At 41.1% G+C, this 16758-nt stretch overlaps 1 protein-coding gene across 1 annotated transcript in view; it reads left to right on the top strand.

Annotated features, from left to right (window-relative positions):
- The first annotated feature begins 6528 nt into the window (after positions 1–6528).
- The window catches only part of DNAH11 (dynein axonemal heavy chain 11), a 369705-nt gene continuing 359475 nt past the window's right edge, over positions 6529–16758 (top strand). Inside the window, exons 1-2 of the mRNA XM_027539949.1 lie at positions 6529–7085; positions 8359–8502. Of these exons, the coding sequence (XP_027395750.1) occupies positions 6750–7085; positions 8359–8502 (480 nt within the window). The 5' untranslated portion in view covers positions 6529–6749. The remainder of the gene's footprint in view (positions 7086–8358; positions 8503–16758) is intronic.

The raw sequence follows: 16758 nt of genomic DNA, 5'->3' as shown, positions 1-16758 counted from the left end.
TGCTTCTTACTAAATATAAAATGTCTTTTAACTCTGGCATTGTTCCGAATACCCTCAAAGTAATTGTGGTCTCTCTAAAAATATCAAATAACTCTCTGTTGTTTTTGTTTTTTTTTTCTTTTTGTTTTGTACGTGAGCTGTCAGTTCAGTTCAGTTCAGTCGCTCAGTCGTGTCTGACTCTTTGCGACCCCATGGACTGTAGCACGCCGGGCCTCCCTGTCCATCACCAACTCCCAGAGCTTGCTCAAACTCACATCCATCGAGTTGGTGATGCCATCCAACCATCTCATCCTCTGTCATCCCCTTGTCCTCCCACCTTCAATCTTTCCCAGTATCAGGGTCTTTTAAAATGAGTCAGTTCTTCACATCAGGTGACCAAAGTATTGGAGTTTCAGCTTCAGCATCAGTCCTTCCAATGAATATTCAGTATTGATTTTCTTGAGGATGGACTGGTTGGATCTCCATGCAGTCCAAGGCACTCTCAAGAGACTTCTCCAATACGACGTTCAAAAGCATCAGTTCTTCGGTGCTCAGCTTTCTCTATAGTCCAACTCTCACATCCATACATGACTACTGGAAAAACCATAGCTTTGACTAGACGGACCTTTGTTGGCAAAGTAATGTCTCTGCTTTTTAAAATGCTGTTGAAGTTGGTCATAGCTTTTCTTCCAAGGAGCAAGCATCTTTTAATTTCATGGCTGCAGTCACCATCTGCAGTGATTTTGGAGTCCAAAAAAAATAAAGTCAGCCAATGTTTCCATTGTTTCCCCATCTATTCGCCATGAAGTGATGGGGCTGGATGCCATGATCTTCATTTTCTGAATGTTGAGTTTTAAACCAACTTTTTCACTCTCCTCTTTCACTTTTATCAAGAGGCTCTTTAGTTCTTCTTCGCTTTCTGCCATAACGGTGGTATCATCTGCATATCTGAGGTTATTGATATTTCTCTCAGCAATCTTGATTCCAGCTTGTGCTTCTTCCAGTCCAGCGTTTCTCATGATGTACTCTGCATAGAAGTTAAATAAGCAGGGTGACAATATACAGCCTTGACGTACTCCTTTTCCTATTTGGAACCAGTCTGTTGTTCCTTGTCCAGTTCTAACTGTTGCTTCCTGACCTGCATACAGATTTCTCAAGAAGCAGGTCAAGTGGTCTGGTATTCCCATGTCTTGAATTTTCCAGTTTGTTGTCGTCCATAGAGTCAAAGGCTTTGGTGTTGTCAATAAAGCAGAAGTAGATATTTTTCTGGAACCCTCTTGCTTTTTCAATGATCCAACAGATGTTGGCAATTTGATCTCTGGTTCCTCTGCCTTTTCTAAATCCACCTTGAACATCTGGAAGTTCACAGTCATGTACTATGGAACCCTGGCTTGGAGAATTTTGAGCATTTCTTTGCTAGCATGTGAGATGAGTGCAATTGTGCAGTAGTTTGAGCATTCTTTGGCATTGCCTTACTCTGGGATTGGAATGAAATTGACCTTTTCCTGTCCTGTGGCCCCTGCTGGGTTTTCCAAATTTGCTGGCATATTGAGTGCAACAGTTTCACAGCATCATCTTTTAGGATTTGAAACAGCTCAACTGGCATTCCATCACCTCCAACAGCTTTGTTCATAGTGATACCTCCTAAAGCCCGCTTGACTTCGCATTCCAGGATGTCTGGCTCTGGGTGAGCTATAACTTGGTCTAAAATACTCCAAGATTGTGAATCCACAGGACATTGCTTTGTTCTCGAGAATCCACAACACCCAATCAAAATTTAGACATATTTAGATATCAAACTAAGAGTTACCCTATTCCAAGTTCAGTTCATTCCATTTAAACAATATAAGAATAATTAGTTTCTTATTATTATACAGAGATGACAGTCAGACATTTTAATAACAGACACAGCACAGCACCCATCAGTCAGAAGGGATGCTAGACATAGTATTGGAGGAACGTCCCAGAGTCCCTCCTTGTTTCTCCATTCCACACCCCACCCCCCTCCACCCCAACTCCCTGGCATTACCCCTTCAGTTGCTGGATGCTGGGGAGTAGGGGGATGGGGAATCAGAGTGGCTATTTGCCTTCCAGCGTGGAATTGGTATTTTAATAACCAGTGTGGCTATACTGGTGTCCTAACTGAATATGAACACTAGACAGGAAGATTTCTACTGTGACATGAAGAGTATTAAGGACGTAGCATTTCTTCAAAGAATGGTTTCCTGTTATCTCCAGGAATTTCTTCTGTGCTGACAGTATTCCATTGTGCAAGTCTTGTTGCAGATGTATGGGCAATAGTAACAACAACTGATACAGCTTTTGGCAGACACAAGTGTAAGATGGACTCCACCTGCGTAGATGTTAAAATGTGGGAAAAGGTGCATCACATAATGTATGAACTACGCTTTAAGATTTGTTTTATTTCCTTTCTGCTTCCATCAATCCCCTCTTTTCCCTAACACCTTGATTTTGCCAATTGTAGTTTTGTTGACCCTTTTAGGACCAAACTGTTGAAGTTCCCAGGAGATGATTTGTATCCTCTGTTTACATGAGAAGCTAAGGGTTTGGATGGCCACAGGTAAAGAACTGTCGGTGTGCATTCGAAGGATGTTTTATTAATTCTAACCTTTCCCAGCCCAAGCAACCACAGAGTGCCCTCTTTGTAAGGGGCTGGAACTGCTGGGAAAGCGGTAGGGGCTTCTTGGTGCTGATAGAATTGGGACATAAAATTAGGGTATGTTAATCTTTGGAAATTTGGGGATAATTACCAGTTATATGTGATATTCTACGTCCTGGAACAACTCACTTCTAGCATATTAGGACTACAGACATGTATTTGGGATGAAAAGCAAGAATGCAAACAGCACTTACTGGTTTAGGAAGAAAGCTTTAGCAGCGTTACAGTGGGTACATCCACAATGTAAATAGAAAAGTTAAGAGGGGGATTTACCTGATATAAACCCACTGTTGTCCTCCTCAAATCTCTCTCCACTAAATATCACCCATAAAAGGGCTTTGTAAACTGTGGAGCACTAGACAAATGTAAGGCTATGTGTGTGCTCCCTCCAAAAGGGAGGGATCACCAACTCTCATTTAATCCCCACCTATGCCCAACTCTGAGCACTTTCTTTGAGCTTTCTCTTCATTTCTGATTTCAAAGAAAGGTTTAACAAACAGGAATAGAAATAATAATGTGTTTGATATGATATAGGAATTATTTAGAAATAATTGTGCTTATACTCCCTCCAACTTAACTCTCATATTCTTTTGTTGAATTTATTTAATCTCTATATCCTCTTCCTTCTAGGGAACTAGGGCTCCCAGAAAACTTCTTTCTTGTTCCTTTAATTAAATGAATCAATGAATCTCTCTTTTTACAAATTCATTTTTCCCTTCTCCCATCAGAGGCTCTCACCTTTTACCTGAGTGAAATTGTTTGGGTTACAGAAGTCCTTCCCTTGCTGGCATTTTATTTTGAAGTGCTTATTTCAATTCAACAAATATTTGAACAATGGAATTGCTGGAGGTTCTATGCTAGACGCTACAGGGGGTAAAATAGATAAATGTCACAGTCCCTGATAGCACCTACCTTCAAAGGGCTTAGTTGCTAATAAGGAAAACTAAGAAAACTGCACAAATAACCATAAGGCAAGGTAGAGTACCTTATGCAGGTACTGGAAGAGATCACACTTCAGTCTGGCAAGAATTTCCTCTCAAGAATGCTCTGTGGTTCTCGTTGTTTGCTTACTTACTTCTGTCAGTCATTTCTTGTACACCTCAGAATTTTAGATGTTACAAAATTATGCTTTCCTGCAAATCCTCTGGTTTTCTACTACATTTGCCTGTTGAACTCCTAAATTCATGCTTGGACTTTGCAAAGATGCTTTAGGCTTTTTGTTTGTTTGTTTTATTTTTAATTGAAGGATAATTGCTTTACAGTATTGTGTTGGTTTCTACCAAACATCAACATGTATCAGCCATAGGTTAACCCATGTCCCCTCCCACTTGAACATCCCTCCCACCTCCCTCCCTACCCCGCCCTTTTCAATCAAAAGGAACAATGGTAAGAAACTGTAACTTAACTAGTGGTTTTTTTTGTTTTTTTTTTTATGTTTTGAATGGCCTTGACCTTATGAGTTGATATTCCTGTCTGTGATTTGCATGTCTCTTCTCTGCCCCCACCCTTGAACATGGCACATATCCGACGGCCTCAACAGCGGCTCCCCATTATATTTGTCCTTTACTCACCTGTTTCTGTCTTGATATCTCTGAAAATCCAGACAGTAAAATTCCTCAAGTCACATAGTTTTCTCAATTTTTACCCTGTTTTCCTTTATCCCCTTCCAAAATCTCAAGTTGCCCTAAGTCATGGGCTTCTCCTAGAATAAAGTTCTTTTAATGTTTAGCCACAGTTAGGGGGCAAAAAAAAGTAAAGTCTTCATAATTCTTGGGGAATTGTGTTAGTGTAAAGTGATACTTCCAATAATTTATACGTATATAGGGGCATCTGAGGAAAAAAGGACATCCATTCCTGTCTTGGTTGACTACCAAATGGACATTTTTTTTCTTTCTTCACTAGCAGAATCCAGATTTTGCTCAGGCTCCTCCTAGTGGACATATCCTTAAGAGGAGGCTGGAGGTGGATCTTGATGGGACAAACACAAAGTTTAGATACAGACATAATGAAATACTGGCAAATCAGATGAAAGAGAACATCTTCTGAATGGCTTCAGAAAGTTTTCTTTACTCAAAAATGAAGACGCTCTCTTTTCTTGCATCGTCACCTACAAGGAATGCTAGAAACCATCACTACCACTTAGCATTCGTGACAGGAGAATAACTGGAGACCACAGAAAAGAGAGACAACAGTTTCATCCCAGTCATTTTGTTAACCAACCCATGGCTTTTCTGCAACTAGACTTCTTGGGTGAGGTTATAAATATTTTTATTGTTTGCCACTATTACTTGGGCTTTCTGTTAATCACAGTTAACCACAGATTTTTTTTTTCATTACAGATGTAAATTATTTTTGAAATATACAAATTATTTTGTTAAAAGCCTAAGATAAAAGTCATGATTATATTGCTCTGTAGGACAGTAAGGAGTACTGTATCTAATCTAACAACCTTATTTCAACAGTCTCTGCTGCCTGTGAATCTTTTTTTCTTTGATTCTCCTGGAACCAACTTTACCATTTTTTCAATTTCCTCATTAATAAGTTAAGACATCTTTGATGTGTTTTCATTCTGTAAGTTACACTTGTACCTTTTTGAAAAGTGTAGTTAAATAGCATTATGAGTTCAAATTTTCTACTGAATTTTAAAGTGGTTTTCCACTTGAATTTAATTCAACTCTTTTATTTACAGAATTCCTGTTTCCCTGTGGTAGAGGATGCAAAGGTAGAAGAACATAGGGATGAGAGGAAAGACTAAGAAGCATCATACAATATTTTCAGTAATTTCTAGGCTTTCTTAGTAGCTACTGGGTACCCTAAGGATTGCCCTGGCCAGTACAAAGCAGCTGTGAAGTTTGAAGTCATTATAAAGACTTTCCAGGAGCCTGTGTGCATTCAAGATTCTGATGATACAACTAGAAAAACCTACAGTGGTTATCAGACACAGCAGATATCCTGAAGAAGAAAAAAAAAAAAACCGTTGAGGCACCAAGTCTGGCTGGAAACAACCTATTTATCAATGGATTATTAAGAGCAACACTCACTCATATTTCCTTGGGAAACACGAAGTTTGAAGTTTTTATTTTGAAATGAACAATTAACAAATGGAAAGGACTAAAAAAGTTTTAACTCAAGGACTGCCTCTCAAAATTCTGGCTCCTTCACTCTTAACAAATGTCATTAACAAACTGTACTGAAATCCCATTTCAACATCAGGGAGACTGCTACTAATCTGGAACTTTTCTCCTGTGACCTTTTACTCTTGGACTGAATAATAATTATATATTTCAGAGCACTTTGACATTTCCAAAGAGCGTCATTCATTCTTTCACTGTGTGTATTAACATCCCTGTAAGTGGCAGGTGAAGTTTGGAATCAGGATTTTGAATACCTAGATCTTGGGATTCCCACAACTAAGAAAGCTGAATTGCAGTGTTGGTTCTTTTCTGGAATCACCTAACCACTGAGGGCAAGGTGAATTTAAAGCCCTGGGCGCAAGACATGAATCCATCATCTCCTTGTTGCTTAGTCACTTTGAGACTTATTTCTTTGCTCATTAGATAAGCTGACCAATTGAAGCCCTGCCTTTCCAGGTATTAAAATAATCAAGAGGATGGACTTAGCATGGTGTTCAGCACACGGCAGCATTGCTCAAAACACAGCAATTAATCAATACTGGACTCCCTCCCTGGGAGCCCCCACGGAGATGTCCTGTATGCCAGGGAGCCAGAAGGCAGCGGAGAGGCCACCGAGTGGCTCACACCGGTGGAGGGCAAGCCCCTCCCCTGCGGAAAGCCGCTCTGCTAGGTGCTCTCTCCGCCCTCAGCGGGCCGGGGCGGGGACGCCGTTCCCTTGGAAACGGGACGCACTGCTAAAGACCCTCCGGAACTCCGTCCCGCTGCGCTGCAGCTCCGAGAGCAGACGCGGGAGGCCAAGTGGGAGCAGGTGTGGGACAAGCGGCCGCGCTCGCAGTGATCGCTGGAGGAGGTGGGCGCCTCCCGGGGCGCGCGTGTGGAGGTGGCCCAGCCTACCCGGGGCTGGGGAGGGACGCGCACGACGAGCCGGCCGGTCCCGCGCCTACTCGACATACTGGATGGCAGCCCAGGTGGCAGCCCGAGAAGCTCCGATTCTTCGCCTCGCCCCGGGCGCCGGCCCGGAGGCGGCGGTTCTGGTGGAATTGGAGGAGGAAGACGAAGACGAGGAGGTGGCGGCGGCCAGGAGAGCGCGGAGTTTTGCCCAGGACGCGCGGGTGCGCTTCGTCGGCTGCCGCCTGGAGCAGTTACTGGGCCTCCCGGAAGAGAAATGGAGCCAGCATTTGGAGAGTGAAGACAACCGGCAGGTTCTGGGGGAGTTTCTGGAGAGCCCCAGCCCAGCCTGCTGCCTTCTGTTCAGCGTCACCACTGAGGGGCAGCTCGAGGCGTCCCAACAGGTAAGTGGTGAGGGGACCCGGCCACACCTCGCGTCCTGCCTGACGGACACCCGGACGGGACTGGCCAGTCGCACCTCCTTGGGTTCCTTCGGGACATGTATTAGGGCTCTTTAAAATAAATAACTTATCTCAAGTGCCTGCCCCCGGAGTCCACAGAATCCCCCAGGTGCGTCCACCCTGCTGTTGAGCGGCTGTTGGTTAGTTTTCTAGAAGGTCAGCCTTTGAGCCTGCAAAAACCGCGCTTCTTTAGCTGCCTGGTTGTTAGGCTCAAGGTGAATTCTCTCTGCCAGATAACTTGACTTTAAATCGTTCTTGGATCACTCTGGAGCCACAAGTGGTGTTTGGTAGAGCCCAAAAAGCTTGTCATGGCTCAGGCTGCCTGTCAACCACACTTCATCTCAGGGAATAATATTGATACTTAGTCTTAAAAAAAAAAAAAAGAATTGCCAGCAGTCTGCGCTCAGGACAGTGCTTCTTTTCCCTATTTCAATTTGACTTCTAGTACACTTGAACGTTAACGAGTTCAGTATTTGTACTTCTACGAATACAGCATTTGTACTTCTAGAGTACAAATTGGAGCCAGATTTATAGTCTTGAGATGCTTTGCTGTTAACGTAAAGTGGTACCATCATCGCTAGATGTGGTCGATTATAATGGAATCCCAGAGAAGAAAAAATAACTGGAGTTTTACCTTAGAGTTTTACGAGTTCCGAATTTTGTTTGTTTTGCTACTCTCCTGGTTTAGTTTTTAAAAGTGTCAGAGTAGACAAAGAGAACGCTGTAGTATTAGGTTAAATAGTCATGATACCTGAAGAAATGACTTGGTAGTCATGAAAATGCTAGAATATCTTGATTAAACACATCTGGTTTTTTGCTCTGAGGATAGTAATCAAATGTAACCTCTTGGTCTTTATCTCAGTTGGGCTTATTTGTAATAGGAAAAGGTTATACAAAAGAATAACCTTTGCTCAGATGGAAACATTTCTAATTTCTCCCTGTATTTGTTGTTAATTTTGAGACTTTATAGTATATAAGGATCTTCTGAAAGGTGATATTCCACACCAATAATACTGTGAAATTAGCGTTATAAAAGAACAAAGAAAACTGTATACACTTTACAGAGCAGTGGAACAATCTTGTTTATAAAGGTAGGCAGGATGCCAGATTTCTTTCTCATGCTTGCAATCCAGTTACAAGTTAGATGTAGTACATCTTGCTTGTTAACATGGAAACTACATTGTAGACTTAAAATAATTATTTGCTCTTGTTTCAGATTCCAAGAGATGTAAAACATAAACTTGTTTATATTGCCAAGAAGACTACTGAAAACATTGGAGTAAATGACTTCTGTCAGATAGTTTTATTTGGAGAGTTACCTGCCTCATCTCTTGGACACGTAACTGCTTTCCTAGACGAGGTACTGGTCTAGCTTAATATTTTAATATTTAATTTATCTTCATGACACTTGAAATTAATTCAGGATAACTGGCTATTAAAAAGAATGTAGCAGCTGGTCATCTCATTAGCCAGGTGGATGGAAAATGATAGCATTTAGACTGTTCCTGAAATGAGCTGATACTGATGCTGACATTCAACAGGTGGTAATTTGTAGGATCATCCTTTACCTCTTTCTTTCTAAATAATGAAAGGAAATTAAAAAGCATCTGAAATAGGCTTCTGCACTTAGCTAAAGTATTAAACTTCCTGTTCAGAGTAAAGATAGATATACATTTTGAAAAAGTGTGTTATCAGTTTTTAAGATTCCTGTTTGTTTCTAAGTGCACTTGTGTGAGATAATGGAAAAAGATAACAGAAACAAAGTATTAGGAATGAGTGCCTTGAAATTCCTTTTCTCTCCCCTTCAACCAGAGAACTCCTCTCCAAACCCATGTTACTGGCGCTCTAATGTTCCTAAGAACCACTTAGGGATTTTGGTAAAGGCAAACTGGTGCGGTAGGTCTGTAGTGGAGCTGATGCTGTTTGTTCACAAACCAGCTTTGAGGAATAAGATACAAAATGACTGAATTTGGAAGAGCCAGAGCAGTGGTTTTCAAAGTTTGCTGGATTAGCATCACCTGGGGAGCTAATGTAACTCTGCCCAGGTGACACATAATACCAATTAAATAAGAATGTCTTGGGGTGGGAGCCAGGCTGCAGTAGTGGTAAAAGATTCTCAGGTGATTCTGTGTCTGTGTGGGGTTGTGTTAATCACTCAGTCGTGTTCAACTCTTTTCGAGCCCCCATGGACTGTAAAAGGCTCCTTTGTCCATGGAATTCTCCAGGCAAGAATATTGGAGTAGGTTGTCATTCCCTTCTCCAGGGGATTTTCCCGACTGAAGAATCCAACTCAGGTTGCCGGCATTCTTTTACCATCTGAGCTACCGGGGAAGTCAAGGTGATTCTAATGCACACCAAACTGGGGGGAAACTGGGTTAGTATCACTAAACTAGGTCTCAGTAATCAAAACAGTCTTGCCAAGACCGATATTTAATGTAGGAGTAATTGCCAACGTATGTATTTATTACTGAAGATTTATCAGCCTCCGTCTTTCACACCTCTTCTACTTCCTGAGGCTCTTCTGCTTTCTTCTTGAGAAGTATTTTCTTTCCGTCTCTGGATTAGCTAGGGCTTCTCTCCCCCAACTTTACTTCTACCATGGTTTCTCTCTATTGAGTTTCTATAGTGTTAGTTGATTTCCAGAAGACACTAGGAAGAGAGTTTTCTATCTTAAGCATTTGAGACAGTTTTTGTTATGTCACAGGTGTTCAGGAGATTTTTACTGAACTGAATCTGATGAAAGGGTTTCACATGGAGTGTAAATAACCTTTGGTCATGGGAATCCAGGCTGCCATCAACTGGACTTAGAAGTGCAAAGCTAAAAAAAAAAAAAGAAGTGCAAAGCTGCACTCCTTATTGGAATGCTTTCTCTACCATCTGTGACAAAAGATATAAAACCCTTTCCAGTTTCTCTGACCTTTCTCTGCATAGCCCTCTGAGAAGTTCAAGTGGAAGAGTAAACTGTCCGTGAGTATATCTATAGAAAACAAAAAACATTCAGAACCTCATGGGTGGAGCTGGTTTGGGAAGATTCTAATTTATTTAAATATGCTTGAGGATTTGAGCATTGGGACGAAAAAAGTGAGGACTTCACACTTGTCCCTTGGGTTTCTTTGTGGACAAGACTTAAATTCGGAATGAAGGGGCCCTAAGGCCTGACCAGAGTCCAAATTCTCTGTGGTCTGACCTCCCTGTGACCTCTCGACTTATTTCAATTGCTAACTCCTGGCCTCCTTGGGGTGGTTCCTTAATTATTTCAGGCACACTGTTGCCCTGGGGCCTTTGCTCTTGCTGTTTCTTCCTCTTCCCCAGAATCCACTCAGCCAGCCCATTCATGCCTTAAGTCTTTTTGCTCAAATATCTCTTGTTTATGAAGCCGCCCTCCAGCTAAACAAGGATCTTTGAAGGGCCTGGACCTAGGGTCAGGCAAGTGAGGCCCCCAGCTCAAGAGAACTTCCAGGGAGGTGAGGAGAAACAAAAACAACTCATTAATCAAGATGAATAATAGTTTAAGGCAGTTTTTGTGTGTTTTGTTTTTTTCTTTGGCTGCACCACAAGACTTAAAAAATCTTAGTTCCCTGAGCAGGGATTGAACTCAGGTGCTAGCAGTGAAAGCATGGAGTCTTAACCACTGAGTACCGGGGGATTCCCTAAGGCAATGTTTTAAAAAATAAAAAGTAATGCAAGTAAATAACTTTAAAAATAGGATCACTAACAATGCCATGTCATGTTGGAGCCTAAGGCAAAATGTCAGTAACACTCGTCTTTATTAAAAAGTGTCTATTTTGTTTATCAGTTTTGGATTAATTTTTATTTAAAAAGTATTTTAAAATATGATTCATCTTATTGAGTTGTTGAGCTTTCCTGGTAACTCAGGGGTGAAGAATCCACCTGGAATGCAGGAGACTCAGGTTCTCTCCCTGGGTTGGGAAGATCCCCTGGAGAAGGAAATGGCAACCCTTTCCAGGATTCTTGCCTGGAAAACCCCATGAAAAAGAGGAGGCTGGCAGGCTCTAGTCCATGAGGTCGCAGATTCGGACACAATTTAGTGACTAAACAACAAATCAAGTTGTTGCTGTTTGTGGGGTTCTTTTGTGGCCTCTTATGTTTTGTTCCATGGTGACTGCCTTACTTGCCTTACCCTCGTCGCAGCTCTTAATCTTTCCTCACTGTGTGCTTGCGTACTCAGGCATATCTAAGTCTCTGCGAGCCCATGGGCCATAGCCTGCCAGGCTCCTATTCTCCAGGCAAGAATACTGGAGTGGGTTGCCATTTCTTTCTCTAGGGAATCTTCCCAACCCAGGAACTGAACCCACGAGTCTTGTGTCTTCTGTATTGGCAGGCAGGTTCTTTACCAGTTGAGCCACCAGGGATGAGTCCCAAACCCCCAAGTTCTGCTTGACACATAGTAACAGTTAAGTAAGTACTTGCTAAATGAACAAAAGTTAAAGAAGGGCTAAAGATATCCTCTTCTAAGAGACAAAACAATGGAGCTTCAAGGTATTTTTATAGAGGAAAAGCATTTGGTGTATGACCTCTGATCAGATCAGATCAGATCGGTCGCTCAGTTGTGTCCGACTCTTTGCAACCCCATGAATCGCAGCACGCCAGGCCTCCCTGTCCATCACCAACTCCCGGAGTTCATGTCCCTTGAGTCAGTGATGCCATCCAGCCATCTCATCCTCTGTCGTCCCCTTCTCCTCCTGCCCCCAATCCCTCCCAGCATCAGAGTCTTTTCCAATGAGTCAACTCTTCACATGAGGTGGCCAAAGTACTGGAGTTTCAGCTTTAGCATCATTCCCTCCAAAGAAATCCCAGGGCTGATCTCCTTCAGAATGGACTGGTTGGATCTCCTTGCAGTCCAAGGGACTCTCAAGAGTCTTCTCCAACACCACAGTTAAAAAGCATCAATTCTTCGGCGCTCAGCCTTCTTCACAGTCCAACTCTCACATCCATACATGACCACAGGAAAAACCATAGCCTTGACTAGACGGACCTTTGTTGGCAAAGTAATATCTCTGCTTTTGAATATGCTATCCAAGTTGGTCATAACTTTCCTTCCAAGGAGTAAGCGTCTTTTAATTTCATGGCTGCAGTCACCATCTGCAATGATTTTGGAGCCCCAAAAAATAAAGTCTGACACTGTTTCCACTGTTTCCCCATCTATTTCCCATGAAGTGATGGGACCGGATGCCATGATCTTTGTTTTCTGAATGTTGAGCTTTAAGCCAACTTTTTCACTCTCCACTTTCACTTTCATCAGGAGGCTTTTGAGTTCCTCTTCACTTTCTGCCATAAGAGTGGTATCATCTCCGTATCTGAGGTTATTGATATTTCTCCTGGCAATCTTGATTCCAGCTTGTGTTTCTTCCAGTCCAGCGTTTCTCATGATGTACTCTGCATATAAGTTAAATAAACAGGATACTTCCATTTGAATTTTTTTGACATTTATGACAACCGTGGTCCTATTACCATACAAATTCCCAAGTGTCCCTTTGGGCTTTTCACTTGGAATTTGTATGCTAACAAGCCCACAGTTGTCGTTTGTTCCTTTAGTCAATACTTTTTTAATATCTACTTGGTACCACTGACAGGACATACCTGGCAGTTAGTGATGACATTTCTGCCCTCAGAAAGCATGCAGTCTAACTAGGGAGGCAGGCAGCTGAACAAACAGGGATACAGCGTGGTGGGCATTGTGGTTTCAGCAGGATGCTGCGACATCTTACAGAGTTGTCAGGGAAGGTAGGAAGTCTCAATAGGTTATAGGTCTTGATTTGCCTGAGTTGGTTCCAGTCTCCTCTGTTACAGATCGGATGACATCTGCTAATTCTTATTGTTTTTACTCTCAAAAGCATCCACGGTTGTATGGTAAATTATTTATTGAAGGTAAATCATTGTAAATTATTTGATAAATTGTTTGTTGAAGGACAAGGAGCAGTAACTAGGTATGGAGAAGGGAGGAAGTAAGAAGCAGTGCAAAGGCCCAAAGGTGAGGAAATGGGGATTGCATTTTTAAAAACAAAGTACATTACTGCAGTTAGATTGGGGAAGAAGAGCTGGAGGGTGGTGAGGAATAAAGCTGGAAAGGCTGATTAGAAAACTTAACACCCTGCAACTTTTTCATCCAGGTGTTGCCACCAAGGCCAGTTGTCAAACCCGCATCCATGTATTTATTTTTGAAAGATGATGGTGGTTATGCGTGTTCTCTGAAGGTTTTTATTAGGACAGATTTCATTTAAAAGTTTGAAATCAAATGGGCCATTGCATTCTAAACTAATTAACTACTATCTTTCTGGGTACTTTCTGGTACACAAGAAGAAAAACATTTAATGAAAGGATTGGTGAATTGGTGACTCAATCAAGGACCAAAGAGGGACTATGTTACTGAAGTAGTGATTGGATTGAAAAGTGTTGAGGGAATTTTCCAGTGTTGTTGTTCTTACACTGGAGTAAAATAAAGGGATGGACCAGGTGTTTAAACAGGAGATGAGAAAAAGTCATTTATGACTTCATATTTATTTTTTTCTCATTTCATGACCTAATATACTCTCATTTATATTCAATGTTGTATAGTCTTTGAAGTTCGACACAGATATACACTGATAAACAGTAATTTATGTTGATATGCTAGGCTCTCCCAGAATTCTCTTCCCAGCCCTGATCTCTCTCCTGAACTTTAACCTTGGACTTCCACTGCCCACGTTAGATCTGAAATGTCTATTACATTTGCTGTGAAATAGACATCTCAGATCTAATGTGTGCAAAATTTTACTCCTGATCTACTGTTCAATACTATCATGTGTCCCTATATGCTATTATTTTAACTATATTATATAATTTAGCAAAAGTATTAAAAATGTCATGCAGTTATTTCTTTAAGTATTATGTTGACCCATATCTTGAAAGAAACAATAACTGTAAATGTTTCTCAAGCCAGAATGAAAAGTATGATTTGGTACTTGCAATCAGTATCTGGACCACATTCCTATATATTTCAATTTAAGAAGTCTAGCAGAGGCCTAGACTTCTGTATTTTGAAATTGTTGACCAGGTAATACTCTCTACTGATTTAAGAACTGTTGTTAAAAAGAAGATGCCATGTTTCAAAAAAGGACAAAGTGAGTAAAGAGAATGCTGCTGCTGCTAAGTTGCCTCAGTCGTGTCTGACTCTGTGTGACCCCATAGACGGCAGCCCACCGGGCTCCACTGTCCCTGGGAGTCTCCAGGCAAGAACACTGGAGTGGGTTGCCATTTCCTTCTCCAGTACATGAAAGTGAAAAGTGAAAGTGAAGTCGCTCAGTCATGTCCAACTCTTCACTACCCCATGGACTGCAGCCCACCAGGCTCCTCCGTCTGTGGGATTTGCCAGGCAAGAGTAAAGGAGTGGGTTGCCATTGAGAATGCCAGCAGAGACTTTTTTACATGTAATTGTATATCCGCTAGTAAACATGTCCAAATTATTTTGGTTCAGAGAAAGTTTGGGGATTTTTCTTATAAAGCATAAAACCTAGACAAAAAACTTCCAGCTAAAAACAAAACCCCAGATTAATTGAATTCCTTTGTATATGCTTGTTGCTAACAAGCTAACAAGGTTTATTTTCACTACAGAGCACATCCCAGGTCAACTTGTTTGAAATGATGTTCATGGAGATACTCGAGCCCTCTGCTTAACTGCTCTACAAAGCATGTGGCTCAGAATTGCGTAACAGTTTTATCTATAGCTTATGACACAAATACTTAATTTTAAAAGAAGTTGGTCTTGTCACAGAACAGTAAATAGAGCGAAAGTTTGAAACAGTAAACTGGAAATGTTGAAGAACCAGAATTATCCCTATCCCTGACTTTTAGAAAAGCTGTTGATACTTGGAATTTAATCTAGAAAGCAGTTGTTCAGTGGGTCAGTGCATGGGCAGCCCAACAAGCCTAAGTCTTCCAAAGCTCTTCATGCCCCGCCCCCGCTTTCCTCACAGGGCCTCTCCTTAGGGGTGCTGGCTCCAGTTTCAGGCAGGCCAGACTGGAACTTTCTCAGAAGCAATGTACTCCTTTAGCCTTCAGTGGTTTTGCATCCGTGTTCAGCCCTACTCGTTCATCTTTAAGATTTAAACCAAGTATCAACTTTCCTGGCGAGTCTTCCCTAATACCCCTCCCAGTCAGAGATGGGTGTTTTTCCCATGTTTTCCACATGACAGGAAAATGTGCCTCTCATGGCAGTTCTGACCGACAGAGCTCGACACACTAGTATTTTTTTTGTTTTTATTGAAGTATAGTTGATTTATAGTGTTGTATTAGTTTCTGCTATAGAGCAAATTCAGATATATAGAGAGAGCAAGATTCAGATATATACATTCTTTCCCATTATGGTTTATCTCAGGATATTGAGTGTAGTTCCCTGTGCTGTACAGTAGGACTTAATTGCTTATGCATCCTTTATGTAATAGTTGACATCTGCTGGTCTCTGGCTCCCAGTACCTTCTTCCCCAGCCCTCCTCCCCCTTGGCAACCACAAGTCTGTTCTCTGCCTGGGAGTCTATTTCTGTTTCATACATAAGTTGGTTTGCCTTATATTTTGGATTCCACATATAAGTAATACTATATGGCATTTGTCTTTCTCTTTCTGACTTAATTCACTTAGTATGATAATCTCTAGGTCCATTCATGTTGCAAATGGCTTTATTTCATTCTTTTCTATGGCTGAGTAGCATTCCATTGTATATACACATCTTTATCCATTCATCTGTGGATGGGCATTTAGATTGTTGCCACTGAAAGACACACTATTTCTTACTAATCTCCTAGCTCAAGAAGTGGTGGGTACAAAGCAGGAAAATATAATACAATTTGGAAATATTTGTTTTATCCCCATTGGAAAATGAAATGAATTTTCAGTTTGTTTGTAGTTAACTAGAAGATTGTGTTCTCAAAATGAACTTTAAAAAGGAAGGGTGTTTTCTAAGCATTTTAGCTAATGGAAAATTTATGGTTAACACTGAAAGTCTAGACAGATTGTGTCAGAAAAAAATGTTTACAATTAGTACATATTGGAAAAGAGTGAGGAAGCAAGAGACTAACTTCACCAACTCAACAAACTATAATTACTTAACATATGCTGTACTTTGGGAACACAAAAAATAATTTTGGAGGTTTCCCACACATATAGTTTCATTGATATTCCCACCTTAATGGTGGAAGGAGTTCCAAAAAAGGTTCATATAATTTAATAAATATCTTTCTATTAAAATTTAATCCACTGGGATGGCCCTCAGAGCTGGACAAGATGAATTTGCTTTTGCCATGTGATTCAAGAAGATTTTTTCCATTAGTACACCTGCCAATGTGTTCAATTTGCATTAAGAAAGCAGTTTACTTACTTGACATGATTTTGCTTATTTCATACAGGATCTGAGTTACTGGGAGCCTCCATAAATGTTTGATAAATATGTAAATGAATGAACAAGCAGTATAGTACTTCCACTTTGAAAGAATTTATCTAATTGATTAAATCTAAATGGTCACTGACTTTGTCATCTGTAGATTTGATGTCACAGGAGGACATTATGAAGTTGAAATTGAGTGGTTTAGTTTCTGATCTTGTGTAACAAGAAAATCTTTGAAG

The sequence above is a fragment of the Bos indicus x Bos taurus genome, chromosome 4 (genome assembly GCF_003369695.1).
Source record: "Bos indicus x Bos taurus breed Angus x Brahman F1 hybrid chromosome 4, Bos_hybrid_MaternalHap_v2.0, whole genome shotgun sequence".
In the NCBI taxonomy this organism is placed as follows: domain Eukaryota; kingdom Metazoa; phylum Chordata; class Mammalia; order Artiodactyla; family Bovidae; genus Bos; species Bos indicus x Bos taurus.
The sequence above is the reverse complement of the archived record's forward strand: the minus strand, read 5'-3'. Positions and strand labels throughout refer to the sequence as shown.